This window comes from Lissotriton helveticus, chromosome 12 (assembly GCF_964261635.1).
Source record: "Lissotriton helveticus chromosome 12, aLisHel1.1, whole genome shotgun sequence".
In the NCBI taxonomy this organism is placed as follows: Eukaryota; Metazoa; Chordata; class Amphibia; order Caudata; family Salamandridae; genus Lissotriton; species Lissotriton helveticus.
The window spans coordinates 904643284-904663061 of record NC_136073.1 but is presented as its reverse complement, the minus strand read 5'-3'; the positions used below and the strand labels follow the sequence as shown (position 1 = coordinate 904663061).

Genomic DNA, 19778 nt, shown 5'->3' with positions numbered 1-19778 from the left:
CTGCTCCAGCTACCAACTCCCCTGACTCACAACTAAAGAACAATGCATCCTTGCTCAACTTCCTCCCTGTCACAGAGCTAGAAGTCCTTAAAATAATTGGCAATCTAAAGCCGTCCTCCCACACAAAAGACCCTGTACCCTCCAACCTTGTCCCCTTCCTAAAACACATCATTGCCCCATTCTGGACAAAAATTATCAACACCTTCCTCTCCACTGGCTGTGTCCCCAGCTCCCTTCAACTGGGTCAAATCTCGCTCATAATTAAAAATCCAAACGCTGACCCAAATGACCTTAACAATCTCCGCCCTATCACCAACCTCCACCTTCTCTCAAAGGTCCTTGAAAAATGTGTCCTACTACAACTTGACAAACACATCGAAAACGTTAACCTACTCGACCCTCTTCAGTCTGGTTTCAGGAAAGGCTGCAGCACCGAAACGGCAATGCTCAATGTCATTGATGACATCCACTACTCACTTGATAATGGAGAGTCCTCCCTTCTTATCCTCCTGGATCTCTCTGCAGCTTTCGATACAGTCAACCACTCAGGCCTACTCAATGTTCTTATGACCCGTTTCGGTCTTAACGACACTGCCCTCAAATGGTTCACCTCATACCTTCAAAACCGCACTCAGCAAATAAAAATTCAAAATGGTCTCTCTAACCCCTCTCCCGTCTCCCTTGGAGTCCCCCAAGGTTCTATCCTCTCCCCTTCCCTCTTTAACCTCTTTATGGAACCTCTTACTCTCATTCTGAAACAAGCAGGCATCAACTACCACCTATACGCTGATGACACCCAAATCTATTACAAGATTAAAACTCACGCTGACGTCCTACACCTTAACAACTCCCTTCACAAGATTCAATCCTGGTTCCAGTCAAATCCTCTCAAACTAAACCCAAATAAAACTGAAATCATCCTCTTCGCCCCTAAAAAGAACTGTCTCCCCATTTAATCGTGGATCTCAGACCTTAATGCACTTAACTGCCCACTCACACTGTCCAACTCTGTCAAATTGCTGGGCATTACTATCGACAACGCCCTCACCCTGAACGTTCACATCAGAAAATCAGCCATAGGAGCCCTCTTCACTCTCCGTCACCTCAAGAAAATCAAACCATTCCTACCCATTGATGATTTTAAACTTACAGTTCAATCACTGGTTCTCTCGCGCATTAACTATGGCATTTTATTTTAAAAGTTTTATATAGCGCTGGCTAGACCCAGAGGTATCAGAGCGCTTTACATGATCATGAGAGGATAAGTACAGGGCTGATCCAGGCGTGGCGCTCAACATGTGCTGAGATAGTAATGGGGCTTATACAAGTGTGTTTCTCAACACGTCCTGAGATAGTGACGGGGCTTGTCTAGAATGTCACTCAACATGTCCTGAGATAGTAATGGGGGTTATCAAAGCATGAATCTCAACAGAAGAGTGCCACTCAGCATGTGCAGAGATAATAACAGGGTGCATCCGAGCGGGTCTCTCAACATCTCCTGAGATGGTAACGGGGCTAGTCCAAGAGTGCACTCGGCAGTTCCTGAGATAGTAACGGGGCTCATCCAAGCATGTCGCTCAACATGTCCTGAGATAGTGATGGGGCTTGTACAAATGTGCCGCTCATCATGTGGTGAGATAGTAAACAGGGTCCTCCAAGTGTCGCTCAATATGTCCTGAAATAGTAAAGGGTCTCAGCCAAGCGTGCTGCTCTAGATGTCCTGAGATAGTGATGGGGCTTGTACAAATGTGCCACTCATCATGTGCTGAGATAGTGACGGGGCTCATCCAAGCGGGTCTCTCAACATCTCCTGAGATGGTTAACAGGGCTAGTCCAAGAGTGCAGTCGGCAGTTCCTGAGATAGTAACGGGGCTCATCCAAGCGTGGCGCTCAACATGTCCTGAGATAGTAACTGGGCTCATCCAAGCGTGGCGCTCAACATGTCCTGAGATAGTAACTGGGCTCATCCAAGCGTGGCGCTCAACATGTCCTGAGATAGTGATGGGCTCATCCAAGCGTGCCGCTCTTCAAGTCCTGAGATAGTGATGGGGCTCATCCAAGCGTGCCGCTCTAAAAGTCCTGTGATAGTAATGGGGCTCATCCAAGCGTGCAGCTCTAAAAGTCCTGAGATAGTGATGGGGCTCATCCAAGCGTGCCACTCAGCATGTGCGGAGATAGTAACAGGGCACATCCAAGCGTGCCGTTCAACATGTCCTGAGACAGTAATGGGCCTCGTCCCAGAGTGCCACTCAGCATGTCCTGAGATAGTACAGGGCTGATCCAGGCGTGGCGCTCAACATGTGCTGAGATAGTAATGGGGCTCATCCAAGTGTGTTTCTCAACACGTCCTGAGCTAGTGACGGGGCTTGTCTAGAATGTCACTCAACATGTCCTGAGATAGTAATGGGGGTTATCAAAGCATGAATCCCAACAGAAGAGTGCCACTCAGCATGTGCAGAGATAATAACAGGGTGCTAGTCCAAGAGTGCACTCGGCAGTTCCTGAGATAGTAATTGGGCTCATCCAAGCGTGTCGCTGATAGTGATGGGGCTCGTACAAATATGCCGCTCATAATGTGCTGAGATAGTAAAGGGTCTCAGTCAAGCGTGCTGCTCTACATGTCCTGAGATAGTGATGGGGCTTGTCTAGAATGTCACTCAACATGACCTGAGATAGTAAAGAGTCTCAGCCAAGCGTGCTGTTCTAGACATCCTGAGAAAGTGATGGGGCTCGTACAAATGTGCCACTCATCATGACCTGAGATAGTAACGGGGCTCCTCCAAGAGGGTCTCTCAACATCTCCTGAGATGGTAACGGGGCTAGTCCAAGAGTGCAGTCGGCAGTTGCTGAGATAGTAATGGGGCTCATCCAAGCGTGTCGCTCAACATGTCCTGAGATAGTAACTGGGCTCATCCAAGTGTGTCACTCTACATGTCCTGAGATAGTGATGGGGCTTGTACAAATGTGCCGCTCATCATGTGGCGAGATAGTAAACAGGGTCCTCCAAGTGTCGCTCAATATGTCCTGAGATAGTGATGGGGCTTGTCCAGGAGTGCCGCTCAGCATGTTCTGAGATAATAATGGGGCTCATCCAAGCGTGCTGCTCAACATGCCACTCAGAGTGCCACTCAGCATGTGCCGAGTTAGTAACAGGGCTAATTCAAGCATGTCGCTCAAAACGTCCGGAGAAGTGATGGGGTTCATACAAGAGTGCCACTGAGCATGTCCTTAGATAGTAACAGAGCTCATCCAAGCGTGTCGCTCAACATGTCCTGAGATAGTAAAGGGTCTCAGCCAAGCGTGCTGCTCTAGATGTCCTGAGATAGTGATGGGGCTTGTACAAATGTGCTGTTCATCATGTGCTGAGATAGTAACGGGGCTCATCCAAGCATGTCGCTCAACATGTCCTGAGATAGTAACGGGGCTCATCCAAGCGTGCCGTTCTACATGTCCTGAGATAGTGATGGGGCTTGTACAAATGTGCCGCTCATCATGTGGCGAGATAGTAAACAGGGTCCTCCAAGTGTCGCTCAATATGTCCTGAGATAGTGATGGGGCTTGTCCAGGAGTGCCGCTCAGCATGTTCTGAGATAATAATGGGGCTCATCCAAGCGTGCTGCTCAACATGCCACTCAGAGTGCCGAGTTAGTAACAGGGCTCATTCAAGCATGTCGCTCAAAACGTCCGGAGAAGTGATGGGGTTCATACAAGAGTGCCACTGAGCATGTCCTTAGATAGTAACAGAGCTCATCCAAGCGTGTCGCTCAACATGTCCTGAGATAGTAAAGGGTCTCAGCCAAGCGTGCTGCTCTAGATGTCCTGAGATAGTGATGGGGCTTGTACAAATGTGCTGTTCATCATGTGCTGAGATAGTAACGGGGCTCATCCAAGCATGTCGCTCAACATGTCCTGAGATAGTAACGGGGCTCATCCAAGCGTGCCGTTCTACATGTCCTGAAATTGTGATGGGGATCGTCCAAGAGTGCCACTCAGCATGTTCTGAGATAGTGATGGGGCTTGTACAAGAATCCCACTCAACATGTGCTGTGATAGTAACGGGGCTCATCCAAGCGTTGCCGCTCAACACGCCCTGAGATAGTGATGGGGTTCGTTCAAGAGTGCCGCTCAACAAGTCCTCAGATAGTATCACCGTGCATCCGTGTGTGTCTCCAAACGTGTCCTGAGATAGTGATGAGGCTCGCCCAAGAGTGTCACTCAACAAGTCCTGAGAAAGTGATGGGGCTTGTCCCAGAATGCCACTCAGCATGTGCTGAGTTAGTAACAGGACTCATTCAAGCGAGTTACTCAACACGTCCTGAGATAGTGATGGGGCTTGTCCCACAGTGCCACTCAGCATGTCCTTAGATAGTAACAGAGCTCATCCAAGCGTGTCGCTCAACATGTCCTGAGATAGTGATGGGGCTCATCCAAGAGTGCCACTCAGCATGTGCTGAGATAGTAACAGGGTTCATTCAAGCGTGTCGCTCATCAAGTCCTGAGATAGTAACAGGGCTCATCCAACCATGTCGCTCAACATGTCCTGAGATAGCGATGGGCCTCGTCCCTTGACAGAATGAAGCTCTACTCAGAAGTCTGTGGCCTGTGCAGGTGAATGTCGACACACTAAACACCAAGACTGCGTAGTCATAAATCAACCTTCTATTGCTTTAATCCACTTCCAGACACTCCCTGCCCATTTCTCTCACTCTTGCAGGCTTCTGCTTTTTCTCTCTGTGACGTTCTTTCTATAGTTCTCTTCCACCATCTTTCCGTTCTAGATCTCGTAAATGTCTGCTGGGAAAAGTGCCAGACCCCAAAAATGAGTGCCAGTGGCCCCCATCGGCAACGCGTGGCTGGAATTGGGAACTGGGCTCATCCAAGAGTTCATCTCAACACGTCCTGAGATAGTGACAGAGACTCTTCCAAGAATGACATTCAACACCTCCTGAGATAGTAATGGGACTCTTCCAGGGGACGTCTCCCAGGATGCAAGCAAAAAGGGCTCCAGACTTCCATCACCTTTGGAAAACATTCTAATTTCAGTATTCCCTATTTCCATGACAATTGTTTTTTTTTTGTGGAGAACCCAGGACCTCATTCATGCCTAGAGATGGGATGCCTCTGCCTTTTCAAATAACTGGGAGGAGACGAAGAGAAGACAGAACAGTTCCATGAGCAACCGTGCACAAAGTGTTGATCATTTGAATTTGCCATAGCAGTTGCATCTGATTGAACGTAGGGTGCACTCGCTGAGACCCCATTCCTGAGGACCACCTGTAGAGCATAGGTCACGCTGTGTCCGAAGTATGACACATCCATCTACCAGATGCCCCCAAAAGCCGCCATCATTCACCGTAGATTTCTAAAAATGATCACCTCATTTCAGGTCCAGCAGCCCAAGCAGTGCTCTAAGCTCAGCAGAAGAAGCAGACTTCCATCCTGTTCGCTGCCTGGGGATGCATCCCTCGGTGCAATCAAAAGGAGCTCCAGACTCCTATCACCTTTCAGGTTGAGAACTTCTCAAGATTTGGGAATTGAACAGGGGCAGATGGAGGAGTGAAAGACGACCATTGAGAAAAAGAGTACAAAGCCCTCACATCCACTGTAGACCCAAGAGAGACCAATACACACCTCTAAAAATGCCTGAGTACCCATCAGATCGCCTATGCCACTGAATGCCCATTAGACGGATTACAAAACTGGATATCCATTACATCCTTTATGCCACTGAATGCCCATTAGACTGATTATAACACTGAATATCCATTACATCCTTTATGCCACTGAATGCCCATTAGACTGATTATAACACTGAACACCCATTACATCCTTTATGCCACTGAATGCCCATTAGATTGACAGTGTCACTGAACACTCTTTAGATTGTAAATGTCACTGAACACTCTTTAGGTTATCTGTGCCATTGACTACCCATTAGATTGTCAGTGCCACTGAACACTCTTTGGATTGTCAGTGCCACTGAACAATCTTTAGGTTGTCAGTGCCACTGATTGTCAGTGTCCCTGAACATTCATTAGATTGTCATTGCCACTGAACACATTGTCAGGGCTATTGAACACTCATTAGATTGTCAGTGCCACTGAATACCCATTAGAATGCCAGTGCCACTGAACACCCATTATATTGTCAGTGCCACTGAATATCCATTAGATTGTCAGTGCCACTGAACACTCATTAGATTGTCAGTGCCACTGAACACTAATTAGATTGTCAGTGCCACTGAACACTCATTAGATTGTCAGTGCCACTGAACACTCAATAGATTGTCAGTGCCACTGAATACCCATTAGAATGCCAGCGCCACTGAACTCTCTTCAGGTTGTCTGTGCCACTGAACACCCACTATATTGTCAGTGCCACTGAATATCTATTTGATTGTCAGTGCCACTGAACACTCATTAGATTGTCAGTGCCACTGAACACTCATTAGATTGTCAGTGCCACTGAACACTCATTAGATTGTCAGTGCCACTGAACACTCATTAGATTGTCAGTGCCACTGAACTCTCTTCAGGTTGTCAGTGCCACTGAATACCCATTAGAATGCCAGCGCCACTGAACTCTCTTCAGGTTGTCTGTGCCACTGAACACCCACTATATTGTCAGTGCCACTGAATATCTATTTGATTGTCAGTGCCACTGAACACTCATTAGATTGTCAGTGCCACTGAAAACTCATTAGATTGTCGATGGGGTTTGAATCAGTCCCCGACGCCGCAGCAGTGGTGTCGAGATATGGACCGCACAATGGTATTGGAGAAGTCTGTCTATATACACAGAGGTTGTCCAAAGAAATGGACGTGAATCTGGGGCAAGTGGAAGCACTACCGGGGTGATATATGCGAACCTCCCCTGCCGGAGCACGAATCAAACGATATTGACTGATGAACATACCACACTAAAGCAGGGTCGGCCACACTCTGCTACACCTATGCGACATGGAGGGATCGGGGTAGTTGGAATTCTTATACACACTCCTATGTCATATTTGTACTCTTCTGGACTATTGCTGATATTTGTAAAAAGTATCCACTATTGTACTGCCTACGGAATGTTCTGTGCCAAATGTTCAATAACTATGTTAAAAAAACAGAAAACTCTTTAGGATTGTAAGCGCCACTGAACACTCTTTAGATTGTAACTGCCACTGAACACTCTTTAGATTGTCAGTGCCACTGACCATTCATTAGTTTGTAAGTGCCACTGAACACTCTTTAGATTGTAACTCCCACTGAACACTCATTAGATTGTAAGTGCCACTGAACACTCATTAGATTGTCAGTGCCACTGAACACTCATTAGATTGTCAGTGCCACTGAACACTCATTAGATTGTCAGTGCCACTGAACACTCTTTAGATTGTCAGTGCCACTGACCACTCATTAGATTGTCCGTGCCACTGACCACTCATTAGATTGTCAGTGCCACTGAACACTCTTTAGATTGTCAGTGCCACTGACCACGCATTAGATTGTCAGTGCCAATGACCACTCATTACCTTGTCAGTGCCACTGACTACTAATTATATTGTCAGTGGCACTGACCACTCATTAGATTGTCAGTGCCACTGAATACTCTTTAGGTTATCTGTGCCACTGACCACTCATTAGATTGTCAGTGCAACTGGACACTCTTTAGGTTGTCAGTGCCACTGAACACTCATTAGATTGTCAGTGCCACTGAACACTCTTTAGATTGTAACTGCCACTGAACACTCATTAGGTTGTCAGTGCCACTGAACACTCTTTAGATTGTCAGTGCCACTGAACACTCTTTAGCTTGTCAGTGCCACTGAACACTCTTTAGATTGTCAGTGCCACTGACCACTCATTAGATTGTCAGTGCCACTGACCACTCATTAGATTGTCAGTGCCACTGAACACTCTTTAGATTGTCAGTGCCACTGACCACACATTAGATTGTCAGTGCCACTGAACACTCTTTAGATTGTAACTGCCATGGAACACTCTTTAGATTGTCAGTGCCACTGACCACACATTAGATTGTCAGTGCCACTGAACACTCTTTAGATTGTCAGTGCCACTGACCATTCATTAGTTTGTAAGTGCCACTGAACACTCTTTAGATTGTAACTCCCACTGAACACTCTTTAGATTGTAACTCCCACTGAACACTCATTAGATTGTCAGTGCCACTGAACACTCTTTAGGTTGTCAGTGCCACTGAAAACTCTTTAGGTTGTCAGTGCCACTGAACACTCATTAGATTGTCAGTGCAACTGAACACTCTTTAGATTGTAACTGCCATGGAACACTCTTTAGATTGTCAGTGCCATTGAACACTCTTTAGGTTATCTGTGCCACTGACCACTCATTAGATTGTCAGTGCCAGTGAACCCTCTTTAGATTGTCAGTGCCAGTGAACCCTCTTTAGGTTGTCAGTGCCACTGAACACTCATTAGATTGTCAGTGCAACTGAACACTCTTTAGATTGTAACTGCCATGGAACACTCTTTAGATTGTCAGTGCCATTGAACACTCTTTAGGTTATCTGTGCCACTGACCACTCATTAGATTGTCAGTGCCACTGAACACTCTTTAGATTGTAACTGCCATGGAACACTCATTAGATTGTCAGTGCCACTGAATACTCTTTAGGTTATCTGTGCCACTGACCACTCATTAGATTGTCAGTGCCACTGAACACTCTTTAGGTTATCTGTGCCACTGACTACTCTTTAGATTGTCAGTGCAACTGGACACTCTTTAGGTTGTCAGTGCCACTGAACACTCATTAGATTGTCAGTGCCACTGAACACTCTTTAGATTGTAACTGCCACTGAACACTCATTAGGTTGTCAGTGCCACTGAACACTCTTTAGATTGTCAGTGCCACTGAACACTCTTTAGCTTGTCAGTGCCACTGAACACTCTTTAGATTGTCAGTGCCACTGACCACTCATTAGATTGTCAGTGCCACTGACCACTCATTAGATTGTCAGTGCCACTGAACACTCTTTAGATTGTCAGTGCCACTGACCACACATTAGATTGTCAGTGCCACTGACCACTCATTAGTTTGTCAGTGCCACTCAGCACTCATTAGATTGTCAGTGCCACTGACCACTCATTAGATTGTCAGCACCACTGACCACTCATTAGATTGTCAGTGCCACTGAACACTCTTTAGGTTGTCAGTGCCACTGAAAACTCTTTAGGTTGTCAGTGCCACTGAACACTCATTAGATTGTCAGTGCAACTGAACACTCTTTAGATTGTAACTGCCATGGAACACTCTTTAGATTGTCAGTGCCATTGAACACTCTTTAGGTTATCTGTGCCACTGACTACTCTTTAGATTGTCAGTGCAACTGGACACTCTTTAGGTTGTCAGTGCCACTGAACACTCATTAGATTGTCAGTGCCACTGAACACTCTTTAGATTGTAACTGCCACTGAACACTCATTAGGTTGTCAGTGCCACTGAACACTCTTTAGATTGTCAGTGCCACTGAACACTCTTTAGCTTGTCAGTGCCACTGAACACTCATTAGATTGTCAGTGCCACTGACCACTCATTAGATTGTCAGTGCCACTGAACACTCTTTAGATTGTCAGTGCCACTGACCACACATTAGATTGTCAGTGCCACTGACCACTCATTAGTTTGTCAGTGCCACTCAGCACTCATTAGATTGTCAGTGCCACTGACCACTCATTAGATTGTCAGCACCACTGACCACTCATTAGATTGTCAGTGCCACTGAACACTCTTTAGGTTGTCAGTGCCATTGAACACTCTTTAGGTTATCTGTGCCACTGACCACTCATTAGATTGTCAGTGCCAGTGAACCCTCTTTAGATTGTCAGTGCCACTGACCACTCTTTAGATTGTCAGTGCCACTGAACACTCTTTAGATTGTAACTGCCACTGTACACTCATTAGATTGCAAGTGCCACTGAACACTCTTTAGGTTGTCAGTGCCACTGAACACTCTTTAGGTTGTCAGTGCCACTGAACACTCATTAGATTGTCAGTGCCACTGAACACTCATTCGAGTGTCAGTCCCACTGAACACTCATTCGATAATCAGTGCCACTGAACACTCATTCGATTGTCAGTGCCCCTGACCACTCTTTAGATTGTCAGTGCCACTGAACACTCTTTAGATTGTAACTGCCACTGAATACCCATTAGATTGCAAGTGCCACTGACCACTCATTAGATTGTCAGTGCCACTGAACACTCTTTAGATTGTCAGTGCCACTGACCACACATTAGATTGTCAGTGCCACTGACCACTCATTAGTTTGTCAGTGCCACTCAGCACTCATTAGATTGTCAGTGCCACTGACCACTCATTAGATTGTCAGTGCCACTGAACACTCTTTAGGTTGTCAGTGCCACTGAACACTCTTTAGGTTGTCAGTGCCACTGAACACTCATTAGATTGTCAGTGCAACTGAACACTCTTTAGATTGTAACTGCCATGGAACACTCTTTAGATTGTCAGTGCCATTGAACACTCTTTAGGTTATCCGTGCCACTGACCACTCATTAGATTGTCAGTGCCAGTGAACCCTCTTTAGATTGTCAGTGCCACTGACCACTCATTAGATTGTCAGTGCCACTGAACACTAATTAGATTGTCAGTGCCACTGAATACCCATTAGAAAGCCAGTGCCACTGAACTCTCTTCAGGTTGTCTGTGCCACTGAACACCCACTATATTGTCAGTGCCACTGAATATCTATTTGATGTCAGTGCCACTTAACACTCATTAGATTGTCAGTGGGGTTTGAATTAGTCCCAGACGCCGCAGCAGTGGTGTCGAGATATGGACCGCACAATGGTATTGGAGAAGTCTGTCTATATACACAGAGGTTGTCCAAAGAAATGGACGTGAATCTGGGGCAAGTGGAAGCACTACCGGGGTGATATATGCGAACCTCCCATGCCGGAGCACGAATCAAACGATAGTGACTGATGAACATACCACACTAAAGCAGGGTCGGCCACACTCTGCTACACCTATGCGACATGGAGGGATCGGGGTAGTTGGAATTCTTATACACACTCCTATGTCATATTTGTACTCTTCTGGACTCTTGCTGATATTTGTAAAAAGTATCCACTATTGTACTGCCTACTGAATGTTCTGTGCCAAATGTTCAATAACTATGTTAAAAAACAAAGAAAACTCTTTAGGATTGTAAGCGCCACTGAACACTCTTTAGATTGTAACTGCCACTGAACACTCTTTAGATTGTCAGTGCCACTGACCATTCATTAGATTGTAAGTGCCACTGAACACTCTTTAGATTGTAACTGCCACTGAACACTCATTAGATTGTCAGTGCCACTGACCTTTCATTAGATTGTAAGTGCCACTGAACACTCTTTAGATTGTCAGTGCCACTGAACACTCATTAGATTGTCAGTGCCACTGAACACTCATTAGATTGTAACTGCCATGGAACACTCTTTAGATTGTCAGTGCCACTGAACACTCTTTAGGTTATCTGTGCCACTGACCACTCATTAGATTGTCAGTGCCACTGAACACTCTTTAGGTTATCTGTGCCACTGACCACTCTTTAGATTGTCAGTGCCACTGACCACTCATTAGATTGTCAGTGCCACTGAACACTCATTAGATTGTCAGTGCCACTGACCACTCATTAGATTGTCAGTGCCACTGAACACTCATTAGATTGTCAGTGCCACTGAACACTCTTTAGATTGTAACTCCCACTGAACACTCATTAGATTGTCAGTGCCATTGAACACTCATTAGATTGTCAGTGCCACTGACCACTCATTAGATTGTCAGTGCCACTGAACACTCAAGAGATTGTCAGTGCCCCTGAACACTCATTAGATTGTCAGTGCCACTGAACACTCATTCGAGTGTCAGTCCCACTGAACACTCATTCGATAATCAGTGCCACTGAACACTCATTCGATTGTCAGTGCCCCTGACCACTCTTTAGATTGTCAGTGCCACTGAACACTCTTTAGATTGTAACTGCCACTGAATACCCATTAGATTGCAAGTGCCACTGAACACTCATTAGATTGTCAGTGCCACTGAACACTCATTCGAGTGTCAGTCCCACTGAACACTCATTCGATTATCAGTGCCACTGAACACTCATTCGAGTGTCAGTGCCCCTGACCACTCTTTAGATTGTCAGTGCCACTGGACACTCTTTAGATTGTAACTGCCACTGAATACCCATTAGAATGCCAGTGCCACTGAACTCTCTTCAGGTTGTCTGTGCCACTGAACACCCACTATATTGTCAGTGCCACTGAATATCTATTTGATTGTCAGTGCCACTGAACACTCATTGGATTGTCAGTGCCACAGAACACTAATTAGATTGTCAGTGCCACTGAATACCCATTAGAATGCCATTGCCACTGAACACTCTTCAGGTTGTCTGTGCCACTGAACACCCATTATATTGTAAGTGCCACTGAAAACTCATTAGATTGTCGATGGGGTTTGAATCAGTCCCCGACGCCGCAGCAGTGGTGTCGAGATATGGACCACACAATGGTATTGGAGAAGTCTGTCTATATACACATAGGTTGTCCAAAGAAATGGACGTGAATCTGGGGCAAGTGGAAGCACTACCGGGGTGATATATGCGAACCTCCCCTGCCGGAGCACGAATCAAACGATAGTGAATGATGAACATACCACACTACTAAAGCAGGGTCGGCCACACTCTGCTACACCTATGCGACATGGAGGGACCGGGGTAGTTGGAATTCTTATACACACTCCTATGTCATATTTGTACTCTTCTGGACTATTGCTGATATTTGTAAAAAGTATCCACTATTGTACTGCCTACTGGATGCTCTGTGCCAAATGTTCAATAACTATGTTAAAAAACAAAGAAAGCTCTTTAGGATTGTAAGCGCCACTGAACACTCTTTAGATTGTCAGTGCCACTGACCATTCATTAGTTTGTAAGTGCCACTGAACACTCTTTAGATTGTAAGTGCCACTAAACACTCTTTAGGTTATCTGTGCCACTGACCACTCTTTAGATTGTCAGTGCCACTGAACACTCTTTAGGTTGTCAGTGCCACTGAACACTCTTTAGGTTATCTGTGCCACTGACCACTCTTTAGATTGTCAGTGCCACTGAACACTCTTTAGATTGTCAGTGCCACTGACCACTCTTTAGATTGTCAGTGCCACTGAACACTCTTTAGATTGTAACTGCCACTGAACACTCATTAGATTGCAAGTGCCACTGAACACTCTTTAGGTTGGCAGTGCCACTGACCACTCATTAGATAGTCAGCGCCACTGAACACTCATTCGATTGTCAGTGCCACTGAACACTCATTCGATTGTCAGTGCCACTGAACACTCATTAGATTGTCAGTGCCACTGAACACTCATTAGATTGTCAGTGCCACTGAACACTCATTAGATTGTCAGTGCCACTGAACACTCTTTAGATTGTCAGTGCCACTGAACATTCATTAGATTGTCGGTGCCACTGAACACTCATTAGATAGTAAGTGCCACTGAACACTGAATGGCTTGTGCTACTGTATGGCGTTAGATGCTTTAAACTACTGAATAACCATCAGGTCACTTACACCACTGAACAACCACTAGATCTTCAATGCCACTGAATACCCACTAGTACTTGCACGCCACTGAATACCCACTAGATCTTGCATGCCACTGAGTACCCTCTAATTCTTGCATGCCACTGAATGCCCTCTAGATCCTCCATGCCACTGAATACCCTCTAATTCCTGCATGCCACTGAATACCCTCTAGATCTTGCATGCCACTGAATACCCTCTAGATCTTGCATAGCACTGAATACCCTCTAGATCTTGCACACCACTGAATACCCTCTAGATCATGCATGTCACTGAATACCCTATAGATCTTGCATGCCACTGAATACCCTCTAGATCTTGCATAGCACTGAATACCTACTAGATCTTGCATGCCACTGAGTACCCTCTAATTCTTGCATGCCACTGAATGCCCTCTAGATCCTCCATGCCACTGAATACCCTCTAATTCCTGCATGCCACTGAATACCCTCTAGATCTTGCATGCCACTGAATACCCTCTAGATCTTGCATAGCACTGAATACCCTCTAGATCTTGCACACCACTGAATACCCTCTAGATCATGCATGTCACTGAATACCTATAGATCTTGCATGCCACTGAATACCCTCTAGATCTTGCATAGCACTGAATACCCTCTAGATCTTGCACACCACTGAATACCCTCTAGATCATGCATGTCACTGAATACCCTATAGATCTTGCATGCCACTGAATACCCTCTAGATCTTGCATAGCACTGAATACCCTCTAGATCTTGCACACCACTGAATACCCTCTAGATCATGCATGTCACTGAATACCCTATAGATCTTGCATGCCACTGAATACCCTCTAGATCTTGCATAGCACTGAATACCCTCTAGATCTTGCATGCCACTGAATATCCATGAGATCTTGCATGCCACTGAATACCCTCTAGATCTTGCATGCCACTGAATATCCATGAGATCTTGCATACCACTGAATTCCCTCTAGGTTGTGCATGTCACTGAATACCCTATAGATCCTGGATAGCACTGAATACCCTCTAGATCTTGCATGCCACTGAATACCCTCTAGATCTTGCATGCCACTGAATACCCTCTAGATCTTGCATGCCACAGAATACCCATTAGATCTTGCATACCACTGAATACCCTCTAGTTCTTGCATACCACTGAATTCCCTCTAGGTTGTGCATGTCACTGAAAACTCTCTAGATCGTGCATGCCACTGAATACTCTCTAATTCCTGCATGCCACTGAATAACCTCAAGATCTAGCATGCCACTGAATGACCATCTAGATCCTGCTTAGCACTGAATACCCATTAGATCTTGCATGCTACTGAATACCCTCTAGATCTTGCATCCCAGTGAATACCCACTAGATCTTGCATGCCACTGAATACCCACTAGATTGTGCATGCCATTGAATACCCTCTAATTCTTGTATGCCACTCAATACCCTCTAGATCATGCATGCCACTGACTACCCTCTAGATCGTGCATGCCACTGAATACCCTTGAGGTCTTGCATGCCACTAACTACCCACTAGATTGTCAATGCGACTAAACACTCTAGGTTGTCAGTGCAATTGAATACCCTCTTGAAATACCATCTTGACCAGGCATGCCACTGAATAACCTCTAGACCATGCATGCCACTGAATACCCATAAGTTTGCTTCTGCACTAAACGCCCATTAGACTGCTCATGACGCCGAATACTAATCAGATTGCTTATGCCCTTGAATGTACATTAGATTACCTTTGCAGCTAAATATCATATTTTGTTTATGCCACTGAATACCCACTAGAATGTGAATGGCATTTAATTTCAGATCAGGTTTCTTTTGCCAATGAACATCCAGTCCTATGTAATGGAATGCCCCCTCCTCTCAGTGCCTGTGCTAGAGGGGATCAGCATCACATGTACCAAGCAGTGTGGGGTTGCCATGGTTCCTCACTCCGCAGTTGCTGCTGCAGACTCCATGGTAACATTTCAGTAGCCACCTACCACTTCACAAAGCACTGCACAGGTTCCAAGCCTTGCGTCAGAACGCTGTCTCTCTGCTGCTGTGTCAGCGGATTACCCTGTTTAAACATGCTAGCTTTACATGGAGCACGTGAGATAAGCCAGTAACCGCAACATAAGGCTCACATATATGTGGAAGGGGCACACGTTCACATCCACAAATCTGCCCCACTTGAGAGGTGAAAGGAGGATTTTATTTATTTATTAATCAAGTTTTATATAGTGCGAACGTGACCCACGAGGGTATCAGAGCGCTTTACAGTATAAGAACATAAATGGTTGAGGTGGTATACATACATTCAAAAGTGTCAATTAGTACAAAAGGAATAAAAGATATATGACTAACAAACATAGAGGACCGTGAAACTGCAGGACGTAGTACAGTATACAGTTAAAGAACATTAGGTGAATAAGCTAGCAAACATACATATTATAACCACAATCGAATCCCAATGGATAAGAAGTGTATAGATAAAACCAAGAGAGTCCCACCACCAGCTAAGCATTACACTACATACGGTTATTGAACAGTAAGGGGAGTGATATTCGTCATACATAAAATGGACTCAACCATTCCACCTGAGATAGGCAATAGTATTCCGATCATAAAGATTACTCCGTGACATCCTAGAAATCAAACTTATGGCATGAATTTGTTCATTAGTAATATTTTTACTTCTTTTTTGAAGGCGGTAAGGGAAGTGATTCCACGAACTACTGACCTTGGTGCAATCCCTGGGAAAGCTCTACAGCCAGTTCTCTTCTTATGGAAGGATTGAGGTTTCAGAAGGAAAGTGCTCGCACTTCGAAGTCGTCTGCCGCCTCCAGACCTTTCCAGCTTTAGAGCCAGGTAACTGGGTGTATTGCTGTGAATTGCTTTTTGTGTCATGCAGGCCACTTTAAGACGTATTCTTGCCTCATAAGGCAACCAATTCAGGGCTTTCAAGGTTGGAGAGATGTGACAATTTCTTTTGGTTCCTGATACCAGTCTAGCCGCAGCATTCAATGCTGCTCTTAGCGGAGCCAGCTTGTATTTAGGAAGACCACAGAGGGTGCTGCTTCCGTAGTCTAGTCTTAGTAGCACTAGGGCTTGTACAGCCATTTTTAGATCAGCCTGAGGGAGGAAGGGTTTGAGTTTCCTTAATATACTCAACTTGTGAGTAGCTCCCTTGGTGGCAATAGAGATGTGCGACTGAGTATTCAGATGTTTGTCAATGGAGATATCCAGGGATTTTGCGGATGATGAGGGGTACACAGTCAAAGGAAGTTAGGTGTTTTAACCATAAGTCTAACTTTGGTGTGTGGCTCGGTGGCGAGATGAGAATGAATTCCGTTTTTTTGGATATTCAGCAAGAGGTGGTTGTTAGTGAGCCAGCTTTGCGTGTTTAGTAGAATAGTGTTGAGGGCAATGAAATCTTCTGGCGAGGTGATTTTCAGATACAGTTGGGTGTCATCCGCGTACAAATGATACAGAATGTTCACAGATCGCAGTGCATTCGCAAAAGGCCCCATTAGGAGGTTGAAAAGAATGGGTGATAGGGCAGATCCCTGAGGAACACCAAGGGTGACCATAGAGGATTGCGAGTGAATTCCTCATCTTGAATCTTGAAAGGATGATGCACCATGCTTTGGACTCTGAGATCCGTGCCCACCTCCCATTCCTAAGCAGAGACGTAGGCACAGGGTGGCCACTAGATCACCGCAAGCACCATCACCAGGACTTCTCTTTCATCAGTTAGGAAACACCAGCAGTCTTTGCATGCCCGCAATGTGGCCTGGACTCAAACTTTATCAGTGGAATACAGATGGCTCTCACCATAGGAACATTAACAGGCAATACCAGGCTTCCTGATGGGACATCACAGGGGACCTAGCCCAGTGGTGCCCACCACATTATGGAACAAGGTCTTGCACATCAAGATCAGACAGATTTACCTCTGAGATGGATTCACTACAGACTCCAAGAAGATAAACTGAGACAGTATCAATCATTAAAGCACTACAAGTTTCCCTGCAAGTATTGGCAGGCCCACATCTCAATGACTTACACAGAAGGACAAAAGGAGATGTTGAGGACTTGGCGTGTTGACCTCCATCCAAGCCATGACTGAAAGGTGGGGGGCCCGGTGTCTGAAATGCAGCTGGACTTTGACTGGGCGTGTGTGGTAAATCTATGAGCATGTCAGGGCAAACGGCTCTCGAGAATCTGCTTGGACGAAGGACAATGCGCCAGGGCTGCCACCAAAGATCATTTTCCCCAACAACCTTCTAACATCATAATTTGTGTTTCATGATGTTTGAATCTCTTGGAACAGAAGTGCTGAATGCAGGATCAAGATGGCACAGATGTTAAAAGACCGTGGGATAACTCAGAAAACCATATGTACATGAGGTTGAGGTATGAGGGCAAGTTCCACTACATGGACAATCAAAGTACAATCTATAAGATATTTAGAAAGGTGACATATCTACAGGTTGCTTTTGGAAGTATCAGCAGTTTTGAGTATAAGTGAGGGAGCATTCAAGACTGGTGATGTCAACTTTCAGGGCTCCTTTCAAGTCAGTCAGAGTGTGACTAGCTCAGACAAGAATCCTAAGGGACCCAGTCATTTGAAAGACCTGAAATGTGGTGGGGTACTCTGGAGTTTGGACACAGCAGGCGATCGCAATGTGCACTTAGGTATGAGAGGAAGCTGGGGATCTGCTTTGAACAACCAGGGCAGATCATCACTCCTGAGGCCTCTGAACAGCAGAGAGCTACCCTACCTGCTGTGACTAGGACAGATGAGTTGGAATCATGCTATACATTATTTTGACCACAGAACGGATGCTCTTGTCCAAGGAGGAGCAGTGTTTTTGCGCATTGGTGCTCCTACTCACCCAGAGCTGGTCGTCGTTACCGGGAGGGCTCTTCTTGATAAAGGCTCCATAGTAGGTGGCAATATTCCTGTGGTGCGAGTACTTCTTCAGCATGTTAATTTCTTGTTTAATTTCCTCTTCTTCATCCTTTTGTTAAAAGTAAGAAGATGCATGATATATTATTTGTCAATTATATGTTCTTAAGCACATACAGCAAACAATGTTAAATATCACAATGTTCATATAAGTTTTGAGTGGTTTTGGTACTTCTGCCTCCGGGACATTTCCAGACTTATTGTTAAGCTTTGATTTGGGACAGGAGAGTGGGCACAATTATTTTGACTGGGGTGTCAGGAACATGTCTATCTCCTCTCTTGTCGCCAATATCTTCCTACTTTCAAATACTGGATTAGATGAGGGGTGTGCGGGTTCAGAGTGGTTCAAGTAACTCTGGTACTCATAGGGCAGGAGATGGATCAAATGTGAGACCGGTCCTGCATGGCACATCCCTATGACTCAAACCTGGACGCACTCACCCTGCATGCCTCATCTCAACTCCACTCTGCACTCAAATTCAGCTGGCTTGAAGCAATGTACATGAGCACAGATGAAGGTGAGAACTGGAAGCTACAGAGGGCCCTTAGACGAGGAGCTTCTGCGGAAAGATGTTTACACTGACTCTCCTGCCCAAAACACTTCAGAACACCACAAAGACAAGATTGGGAGGATGTCAGCTGCATCAACCTGTCCACCCTGCATCCTAGTGACGTGGAACTCCCAAGCTTATGCATACATACTGCATGTACCGTGATCAATCTGAGCAGATGCCCAGGAGTGGATGTAATCCACGCCAGGATGGGGACACCACTGTTGGACATAGCAATGGGGACACCACTGTTGGACATAACAATGGGGACACCACTGTTGGACATAACAATGGGGACACCACTGTTGGGCATAGCAATGGGGACACCACTGTTGGACATAACAATGGGGACACCACTGTTGGACATCGCAATGGGAACACCACTGTTGGACATCGCAATGGGGACACCACTGTTGGACATCGCAATGGGGACACCACTGTTGGACATAACAATGGGGACACCACTGTTGGACATAACAATGGGGACACCACTGTTGGACATAGCAATGGGGACACCACTGTTGGACATAACAATGGGGACACCACTGTTGGGCATAGCAATGGGGACACCACTGTTGGACATAGCAATGGGGACACCACTGTTGGACATAGCAATGGGGACACCACTGTTGGACATAACGATGGGGACACCA

General features: G+C 45.7%; 1 protein-coding gene across 3 annotated transcripts in view; it reads right to left on the bottom strand.

The window, feature by feature from the left end:
- The window catches only part of MINK1 (misshapen like kinase 1), a 631604-nt gene that overhangs the window by 355277 nt on the left and 256549 nt on the right, over window positions 1-19778 (bottom strand). For all 3 annotated transcript variants that reach the window (XM_078670621.1, XM_078670619.1, XM_078670620.1), the window contains exon 4: window positions 18501-18626. In XM_078670621.1, coding sequence (XP_078526747.1) covers window positions 18501-18626 — 126 coding nt within the window. The remainder of the gene's footprint in view (window positions 1-18500; window positions 18627-19778) is intronic.